This window comes from Ips typographus, linkage group LG1 (genome assembly GCF_016097725.1).
Source record: "Ips typographus isolate SLU linkage group LG1, UJ_Ityp_2.0, whole genome shotgun sequence".
Lineage (NCBI taxonomy): Eukaryota > Metazoa > Arthropoda > Insecta > Coleoptera > Curculionidae > Ips > Ips typographus.
This window is the reverse complement of record NC_138422.1, coordinates 25,802,720-25,814,013: the sequence shown is the minus strand read 5'-3', so window position 1 is coordinate 25,814,013 and position 11,294 is coordinate 25,802,720. Positions and strand designations below refer to the sequence as shown.

General features: G+C 32.5%; 1 protein-coding gene across 3 annotated transcripts in view; it reads right to left on the bottom strand.

Annotated features, from left to right (window-relative positions):
- Positions 1–7,947: 7,947 nt before the first annotated feature.
- Slik (Sterile20-like kinase) overlaps positions 7,948–11,294 on the bottom strand; it is a 36,540-nt gene continuing 33,193 nt past the window's right edge. For 2 of the 3 annotated variants that reach the window (XM_081995719.1, XM_081995718.1), the window contains exon 21: positions 8,722–8,826. Coding sequence is in view for 1 of the 3 variants with exons in the window: in XM_081995720.1 (XP_081851846.1) it covers positions 8,656–8,826 (171 nt within the window). In the remaining 2 variants the exon portion in view is untranslated. Of the gene's footprint in view, positions 8,827–11,294 lie in introns of all 3 variants that reach the window. The other variant, XM_081995720.1, reaches the window with a different exon arrangement.

Below are 11,294 nucleotides of genomic sequence, written 5' to 3'. Positions count from 1 at the left end.
AAAAAGTCGATAAATCTATTTTGATAAAATATGAGGATTTTTTTCATGATTTGTAAAGTTTTGACTCAATACGTATTTTTTTCTAATTTTGACATATAAAGTGGCACTTTTCGAAACTGACAACATTGACGTAACGTTCTACTTTTCCTAACTAGTTATGAAAAGTAACACTTTTTGTAACTAGTGATGAAATGGCCATTTCTTAACTAGTTAATAAATGAATAGGACAATTTATTAGCTTTTCTGTGAAAGTAAAAAATAAGCACAATCTAATATCAAAAGGAACATAACAATTTAAAAAATCAATTATTGTAAATATTAATTACACAATTTGTACAGTTCGACAAGTTGATGCCCAAATTTGTCTTGCTGTTGCTTGAATTTGTTGTTACAGCAACTGATTTGGCACTGTTTGTTTCACCAAGAATGCTAGCAGAAATGCTTTTTTTGTTTTCAATTGAGTTTTCAACATATCCCTCGGCAACAGAGTTCGATTTCCATCCCCCATGTTGTTTTATTTTCAACAAATTGGCTCTAGAGTATGCAAGAAAAGTAGCAGACGACCTTCGAAAGCAATGTCCAGTGAATAATCCTGGATTTTTTAAGCCAAGTAAGTCAGCAATTTTCTTTGGTAACTGGCCAATACTATTAATACCTACTGGTTGTATACTGCATTTACCATGTAGGTAGTTAATAAAAAAATTGTTGTGCTTCATATTTTTTGGTCGCATATTAATGTATCTTGTATATCTACAAAACTGATTCCCTCAATACCTCCTTCCGTTATGACACATTCACGTGATGTTTTTGTTTTTGTGATTGGACTGTTAACTCGAAAATGCGAGTGTTCATCTATTACATCTTCATTCCGAAGAAACGTTAATTCCACCTTTCGACAGGCGCCTGCTACACCTACAATAAGGACCACCTGAAATATGAAAATAATAATCTAAGTGATTATATCCAAATTTTGTGTAATAGTTTAGGCCTACCTTAGCTAACAGCCACTTGGAATCATCTGCTTCTTTTAAAAACTCCGACATGTTTTCTCTAGTAAACACATTAGATTATTTTTATTATACTTAACAGAAAATACTACATTTTCAACTGCTCAAAAAAAAAGAAACGAGTAATGTGTCTATAGCAACGATTTATTTATTAATGACAAATTTTATTTTCTGTCAGTGAAAATTAAGTATTTATGTATATATTACATTTTGCAAAAATGAATTCAGATTGTGAAGAAAATCGGGATATTCCCGAAAATATCTTACAACGAGCGGCAGAAGTGAGTGCAGATTTATTACCAGTGAAATCCAGGTTGAGATATGAACAAGAATATAACAGTTTTACCGAATGGCGGACTCAGAAACACATCACAATCAAAATTGTGAGTGACGATATTCTTTTAGTATATTTTTCTAAAAAAGCCAACACTTTATGGAGTCGATTCTCTATGTTAAAGAGTTGTTTGGCAATAAAAGAAAATACTCACCATCAATATCCAAAAACGATTGCTTTTTTGAAACGAAAGCTGTAGGATATATACCAAAGAAATCCAAGATTCTTAAAGCAGAACAAGTAACCAAATTTTTATGTGAAGCTTCAGATGGAGAATATCTACTAGCAAAAGTAATTTTAGTGTTTGGCATCTTCGGTGCATGCCGCAGAGATGATTTAATACGTTTGAGTTTAGATGATGTGGAAGATAATGGGCGTTTCCTTGTCGTGTTCTTACGAGATGGAAAAACTCACAGGTCAAGAAGTTTTACCATTACCAATGAAAATTGCAAATTCGATCCCTGTACAATTTACCGTAAATACGCAGATCTCCGCCCTAAACATAGGGAGAGTAGAAGATTATTTGTTGCATACCGAAACCAAAGATGTTACGCTCAACATGTTGGGTGCCATACTATCAGTGGTATTCCAAAACTTATTGCAAAATACCTAAAACTAAAAAATCCCGAAGAATATACCGGACATGGGCTAAGGCGCTCTTCGGCAACCATGTTGGTGGAAAACGGCGGTGATTTGCTCACTTTGAAAAGACACGGAGGATGGCTTTCTTCCAATGTAGCAGAAGGATATATAGAAGAGTCCATACAAAGAAAAATTGAAGTATCACGGAAGTTGTTTACCCCTTGTAACTTGGAAACTACAACATCTGTAACAGTCAATCAAGAGAACCAAAGCACACACGAACATTCCGCTTCAACATCTTTAGCAGAGTCTTCAAGTAGTTCAACAAAAAGAAATGCAAAAGGGATTGAGCTTCAACAATAATACGAATTGTACAATAAATATTACTATTAATAATAACGGTTCTGTCCAAAATTAATTTTCTTAGAATTACCTACTTGTATTTTTTTTGTTAATTTGAGTTGTATGTACTTACATTTTTACTGTTTTAAAAATAAAAATAAATATTCCCGATTTTCTTAATAATTTTTTGCGATATTTTTTGTTTATGTTGATTTCAGGTACCTAAGTATAATAAAAAATATCGTTCATTACTCGTCCAGAAATGGATTTTCCGTTCTTGCATGACTTCTTGAGAATTTGTCACGCGCGCACGGAAAAATCTTCTTTTCTGTACTTGTAATGAAATATACTATTCTTCGCTTTATACCCATCGCTGCATCTTTTTAAATACGCAATCAAACTGTAATAACCTTTAATGTATATGCCTTTCATGTTCAGAGACAGCTCCCCTCTCAACATTGAATAAAGAGTGACCATAATGTTGAAGAATTAAGATATCTCTTTTCCTCGAAGTAAGCAAGCATAACTTTTTCATTTATGTGTTTTACCTTTTTTGATTTAATCCATATTTCAAATTTTTCGTAAGCTGTATCGTACAGCGACTTAGATTTTTCAGGAATGAGAGTCAGCACAGCTTTTCTTGCAGCCTCTTCGATATCACTCGGTAATTCTGAATCTAAGTTGTTCATTTTTCAGTTAAATTATCGCACCCTTAAATATCTGTCGCAAAATTTCTCGCAATGTTTACAGCATAAACTATATTTAACGTGGCAAAATTTTGATATATTAACAATACACGCACAAGTCACCATAGATATTTCATTTGGAACAACTGGTGGGGGATTGGGAGGTAGGAATAGATGTTGGATGTGAAACTATAATTTACTTAGTTTGTACCACTTTTAACTATTATACCATCCAAAATTAGAAAAATCATTTATAAAACACGTTTCGAAAATGTCTAATTGTGTAACTCATTCAAATTGCAGGAACTCGCCTTGCTCGTCCTGCAAACATTCATTCCTTACACAAAATCGCACTTTTCGTAACTGGTTATATAAATAGCTATTAATATATTTACTTATTTCCGTAAAACCACGAACAAAGATATAAAAAAAAAATAAAAAACTGCTAACTGGATGAGCTAAATATGATACTATTACTAGTTTTTCATTTAAAAGCATTCACATGATTTTTCAAGATACTCAACATAATTTTTGTTGATTTTTATCTCTCTTTATTATCGATGTGCTTCTCAAATTATTTAAGATCTGTTTAAGACACAGTTATCTTTGTTTTGCAATTTGACACAAGAGTACACTGGGACATATGATCGGTTTTACTGTTTTCTTAACTAAATACATTTTTAGCTATCACTCTGTAATATTTTACCAAATAAAAGTAAATGTAAGTTTCTGCCATCGTTGACAAGCACCGGATGCTACTTTTGTGTTGTATTTAGAATTATTTGTTTATTCTTTATAATTTCTCTCTACTTAGCAATGTTTAAAGTAATTTTACAGTGTTAAATGTATATTAATAAGAATGGTCAAAATTGAGTTCAATAAATAACTGTATAATACCAGTGGATAGAACTATTAGAATTGATATTATGCAGGTATCACAATTAGGAATACCATGATAGGAAAAGAACTATTGCAAATCAATGATCCAGAAAAACAAAGTGTATCTCCAGGTTCCTATCTATAAATTTGAAAGTGGTTTTATATTAATTTGAATGAAGTAGGTACCTTAAAGTTTAAGAACTCTGCAGATTAAGACTTCACAAGTTATGGCCAATCTGGTGGTTTATTTTATTTGAAGACAGTATATCGTGTGTACTTTAACTTGGTGTTGATCAATCACTGCCATAAGGATATAAAATCCAATACAAAGGGGACCTCTCAAATATAGAAATCAATAAATAGTGAGACTTATCCTATATTTGAAAATTTCAAAATTCCATTTTGAAAAAAACTGCGTCAAATTTTATGTAAAAATGCATTTTTAAGCAAATAAAAAAACGAATGATGAAAATAAAAGAGAATGGAACAAGATAACCTAAAGTAGAACCGAGGAAAAATCGAATGAGAGAGACGTATAAGATAAAATCTTTACTGATTTCAGAAACGATGATCAAAAATTGGATAAGCCATTGGAAGAAACTCCTTGAATTCTCTGTAAGTGCCCTGATGCAGTCTTGTAGAGAACTTAGTTTTCTACATTTCTTCTTATTATAGTTTTTTGACATTTTCTAGTATTCTCATAAACAATAGGAAGAGAAACCAAAACAAAAACGACATCCCTATATTATTAACAGTGGTACCCACGACAAAACCAGTTACTCTGACGCTCACACACCCATACATAGCACATATCCGCTAATTCACACGACCTCGACGATTTTTTTCCCTAAACCAAAACCCACTGACCAAGGTCAAGGTTGTCTTGTCGTGTAAACGCAAATAAAACGACGATCGCGGTACCCATGTGGTACTTATTACTCAATCTTGCATTCGCACGTATAATTTTTTCATTCTGCATTATTTTGTTTTGGTCGGCGTCGGGTTCCGTTCATATAGTGTGGAAGTCGGCATTCACACCAGACGTTAACTGGGTACCGGAGCCACATTTTTGATTCAGTTTCTTTATTTCATGTGTAGAAAAGTGACGTTTCTTGGAAATTTAAAGAATTTCTGCGATATGTCTTGAAATTGTTTATATTGAATTTCTGAGAGTTTTATGGTCATTGGTTTTCAAATAATCAACTTTTATACGTCGATAGAAAGCTTATTTCATTGGCTATCTACTGGCATATAAAAGTTTATAAAAAGTGTGGCAAATAAGCTAGTTATTGAACAAAAGAATGCACCAAAAAAGTAATGAAAAAATTAGTCAATTTTGACACCCTCTATCGGCCAAACCGTCTAACCTACCCATTCAAATTGGTAGACTGTTAGGAAGCTCATTTCATTGGCTATCCATTGACGTATAAAACATTACTAAAAATGGTGCAAATAAACGAGTTATTGAAGATTGAACAAAAGGGTGCACGAAAAAAGTCAACTTTGACGTTCTCTAGCTTCCAAACCGTCTAACCTATGAAATCAAGTCGTGAAATTTTTAGAAAGCTCATTCCATGGGCTATCCATTGACGTATAAAACTCTAGCAAAAAAGTGCACTTAAGCGGATTTTTTTAATATTAAACCAAAGGATACACCAAAAAAATTGGTTAAAGTTGACGCCCTCTAGTGGCTAAACGGTACCACTAACCAACCAACTTTTCTACGTCAATGGAAAGCTCATTTCATTGGCTGTTCATCGACAAGTAAAAGTATATACAAAGTGTTACAAATACGCGTGTTATTTACGGTTTACAGAGACAGGGTGCCCCAGAAACACATTTTGACTGGTTTGGGTTAATTTGACCCTGGAAAATTAGGAAAACACGGTTACATGAGCTAACTAAGGTCTACTACGATGTAATACATAGAAATTTCTTGAAAACCCAATTTTGCAAATGACAATTTTCGTAAGGATCAAATTTGACTGAAAAGCCACCACTATTCCAATGGGTTTTGCGTTATATTGGCCATTTAGTGCAAGCGAAAATCGACTTTAATGATTTTATTTCTACAGTTTTGCTACAAATTTGACACTTACTGTGCTAGGTTTGTGTCAAATAGAGTTGTACTGACCGATTTAAAAAAAAAAATCCCTCAAAGAAAGAGTGGTTACAGTCAAGAAAAACGTTTAGTTAGCTTTGGAGCCCTGTGGTGGCCAAACGAAGCACCCTATCAACACAAACGGCAATATTTTTGGAAAGCCCATTATACTTTCTATCCGTTGACATATAAAAGTCTATACAAAGTGTTGCAAATAAACGAGTTGTTTGATAATAACGACAGTTTTGAATGAATTTGACAGCTACTACTTTAACCTTCAATAACTCGATTATTTTGACAGTTTGGTTCAATGTATCAATTTAAAGAAAACATTTTTTCTTTAAAGAAAACACATTCATAAACATACAAACTTACCTTTATTTTGAACAGGAAATCATACAAAGTTATAAGAATAAGGAGTGTTCAATTTGAAAAACGTCCTTTTATAGAAGACTTTTTTGACCATCCTGCATAATATATTTTATCGTTTTTCTTCACCCACTCTTAGAACAAACCTTGTATAACATGACAAAATACAAAAACCAAGAAAAAAACGTTTCATGGTATGCATAAATTAAAATTATTGTTTTGGAGACTGAAAATATTAAATTTCAAATAGAGCGGTAAATATCTCAGAAAAGGATACTACTAATCATTTAAGTGTATGACATTAATACAGGAAATATGTCTAGAATATGACGTAGAATCCAAAAATGCAATAATATACAAGGTGTCCCATTTAACCTAAGCAACAGTTGATATCTACTTCGGGTTAAATCGTTGCACGCATATTTTTAGACTCACGAGTTGTGGTAATTCAGAAAATTAGTGGGTACTGTTAGGTTAGGTTAGTTATTGGGAATTATTAGGAATTACTGGGCATTACACAAGGAATTAGTGGACATTATTGGCATATTAGGAATTAGTGTACAAAATTGTACTCAGCGGTTACCCCTCGGTATATACAGGGTGATCCATAAAATGATGTTTTTGGAATAAAATGCATTTGTTTTGTCGCTCTTTGGAGCGAATTTGACAGTTGGTTGAGTTATGGTTTTGAAAACGAATTTGAAAACGAATGTGGCCCAAGTTGGAACATTTTGAAACATTATCCTTGAAATGGATGATAAAAACCCTTCCTGATATGATGCAAAAGGAAGGATACTTATATTACTAATACTACTAATATGGTATGTTGATGTCAACAATGACTAATGATATAATCTGTACCTACATTAGAAATCAACAATTTTTCACAAGACACGTTTTGTAGAACAAGTTTTGATCTAATTTTATTATCATTATAATTTTGCCACACCTGGTATATCTTCTCGTAACATTATTCAAGTTATTGTGTTAGATTAAGATTAACTCTGACCTACACAACCATATGTTTATTTATTGTTAAATAATTATAATGTGTATATAAAGTGGTAATTGAGATTTCTTGTCAATTTATAAAACAGTGAAAATTTCAGGTCTAGAGCAGAAACAAAACAATCGTGAACAAATCATCAATTTTGCTATGAAGATGATAAACCTGACCAATTTATTTAATAAAATACTCAAATTAGGGGCAATACATAATTTTTTTTTATCGATCTGAAAGGTGTCTAAGCTCAGCAAATTTTTCTACAGAACCTTCAAGTAATAAATGTTCGATGAATGTTTAGAAAGTTTAAGGAAAACACTTTGTACGGAGCAATAAGATGTCGCTATCCTTGGCTGGTAATACAAATTAGAAAATACAAAAAAATAGTCATTTTACTTTTCAATAAAAGACATATTTGTATTTCGAAGTACTCAAGTTAAAGTATTTTATTATTTTTACTCAAAAACGGTTGTGGGTTGTAGCAAAATCACAAGAAAGCTTTTTTCTTTAAATGTTTGTTAAATTAATTATAGCCAATTAGTTTTATTTCTTGATATATGACTACTTACTTAACCCTGACTTACCTTGTACACCTATAGCATATTTTAGAACCTCCTAGAAGGATCAGATAAAAAGCCTAGATATAAGAATAACTTTAAAGTTTTTATTTTAATAATAATAATAATAATTAACACAAATAAAATAATACAATGACTGTACACATCGTATGTTACAGGACACCGTGATACTTTCTTGCCGCTGCGCTTATAAAAGGACTTACAAGAATAAAACACTCTGTACGTACTAGTAAGTATGTATAGTATTATGTATATCACACTGTCCTTTATTACCGCCGTTAGATTAGTTGCTGATTTTTCCAACCTATCCGTTATAATGTTTTTTTAAAGAATTTACTCGTATTTAGATTTAATTAGTTGCTGGATGAGTTTAATTATATTTACACCGATCTAAACTAAGCGAATAAAAAGCTTGAAAGAAGGTTTCTACAAAAGGTTGGTTATAAACCCCAAAACTGGCTAAATTTTGAAAATAAATAAAGGTTAAATGTTTGTTATTGCCTTTGACTGTTTGACAACAAACAGTGAAAGAACACTAAACAATCCAGTTTTCAACTTAGATTACTTTAAGTTCATGTAAATGTGATTGTCTTGGACAATTTAACTGACTTAACTAAGAATATCATACAGGTAAGTGGCGTGTTTTAGTCTTAGTCACGGACTGGCTTCCAGAAACTAGGAAAATCATGAAAAACACGTCAACACGGTAAGGCCTCGACTAATAAATGCGTAATTTAGAAAAACTGTACAAAGTTCCCGAGGAGGTTAAATTTTTCAACCTTCGGACACGCTGCTAAGACTGCTCCGAGTGGAGCTGATTCCTATGCGGCTAGTAGAGTCCGCGTTCAGGTCGGTCAAGTCTGCAGGCAGTATTAAAGGAGTGTTCATAGGGCCGTAAACTCTTTCCTGCTCTTCCAGTTGCTGGGCGAAGGTTTCCTCTAGTTTCTACAAAAAGCAGAAAATGATTTACTACAACTAAAATGAGTGTTTAAAAATGGTCTATTAACTCGACATTTCAGGTACATACCACATTTAATTTGCAAACCAACAACCAATAAAGAATTATGATTTAGTTATTAAATTAATTTTATAACAAAATTTTTTTAATTTTTTTATGCACTATAGGGATTAAAAGTGCTCTTTTTCATCCGTAAAATTCTCTGCATTCTGTTCAACGCACCATTTTTGGTAAACAAGAAACTGTTTTTTGTAAGCCTCGCGAGATTTTTCTGGAAGAAGGCTAGCGATGGCCTCTTGGGCGGCCTCTTCAATGTTCATTTTCAAAAAATACGATTTTTCTGGACTCACCGTTTGATAACAACTGATTGACATTTGTTTTGTGCCATAGCAACACTTCCAGGGCACAATAAATTTTAAGTGAATCCACCATGCCAACAACAATCAATAACAACTATCAGTAATACGAGAGTACCGTTGTAACCACTGTTAGTTTTGTATTTTTTTTTATTTTTAGTTTCTCGCATTCTAAAGTGCATAAAATAGTATATAAAACATAGTGTGTTTCACAAAATAACTCTGTAGTTTTGTTAGCACATGATAATTGTTACCTTTGTAGGTAAACACATATTCTTTGGTAATTGTGTGAAACTTCATGGAACGAAAAATTAAAATTGTCTATTGCAATCGTTCTTTGAAAAAGATGCTCAGAATAGGTTTTGCCAAATACCAGGATTATTAAAAAAGTGGGACACTTTTTGCACACTGTATGATGCTACAAATTTATAGTGGGCAATAATTTGGCCTCTTTGTACGCTTTAGGGCTGTGGTATTTGCCGTTTTACAGCAAAATCTGCTTTAGAAGGAATAGTATTTCTGACTTCTGCTGATTACTAACCACTTATTGCTAACAATGTCAGCAAGACATCTACTAGTTTAAAACGCGTAACATGAAATATCTTGTATACTTACTATATTATTTTAACACTAAAATATCAGTTGTAACATAATAATATTATATTAATATTATTATTTTTAATTGGTCATGTGGCATCACAGTTTGTCGTGTATAAACCTTAATTCGATTATTGAAAGGATAGAACAATCACAAGTTAAATCCCGTTTTATTTGTATTTAAGAGGTATCCTGGCGGTTGACCAAATCATTGTCTAAATATCCAAGCGTGACATGACAGAATAGACAGATGACTATAGTAATTACCAAAAGCCAATTGGTCAACCGCGAGGATACCCTTTTAGCTTTGTTTGGATTGGTCAATCAACAAGCCGATGGAACCAGAGCAAGACAGCAAAAAAATTAAAAAAAAAACAAAATAGAAATGGAACTGACACTTGACACTGATAACAACATTCCTATTTTGTCGCAGTCAGCTGTCGCAACGACCTTTTTTGTTTTCGGGTTTTCCCCCAACAAATCAAAACGAAAAAATTGAGCGCTTTAAAATTTAAAATAAAAGTCAAAGCTAAAAATAAGTCGTTTCTAAAGGAAAAAACAAAAAATAGGAGTTGTTTTTGTGGTTACTTTATTCACTTGTCTTTGTTGACGTCAGTTGTCAAATACCAGATTATTCAATCCAGTATATCCACCGCCCTCTGTACAAGAAAGCCAAGAAGGTGCATGCCAAAAATTCCAATATGGCCGAAATAGTGGTTGACAGTTTGCATTTGTTTGTATTGTGGAAATTGAGTTTTTCCATAATTAAATTAATTTTTAAGGTTTAAAGTCAAGACTTGGGATTACTTGCCAAAGTAATTTTTGTTTGCTATTATATATTGTTGTTTATATGTTTATTGTTCTAGTGAAAGTGTAGTTTATGTTCATTTTATTGTGTTATCACTATTGTTATTGTTCCTTCATTGTTCTATAATTTTTTGTTGGTTTTTTAACTTAAATTCTATTGCCTCTACAATATGCCGTCCACTTGTTGTTTGCCAAATTGTAAAAGCAATTTGGTGAAAGGCCCAAAAGTGTCAGTCTTTTACTTCCAAAAGACCCTGCTCGAACCCAACAGTGGTTGAAAGCTTTGAACTGGAATGATTTTACTCCAACACAATACTCAGTGGTAAGTACAATATGCTTTCTCATTCAGTAAACTTATTGCCTCTTATATACATAGGTATGTGAGTTACATTTTGAGCCCGCTTGCATTTTGAGAGTAACAAAGGTTTACTCTGAAGAAACAGGACAGCTTTTAGAAGTTCCATTGGCACATTTACATTTTAAAAGAAAGGTCTTGGTAATAATATAAAACCCATTGACCAGTTTTGCTTACCTAGCTTCAAGGATTTCCAAATTTTCTTTGATCGAGCAGTTTTCACATTAGTTTGTTGTACTTTCCAGGACAAAGGGTTCTAACCAAATTTGCATTGGCTGGACTTTATTGGGTATAAAAAGCCATATCTATACATATCTGGATCAGGAATGAAGCGTTCTTT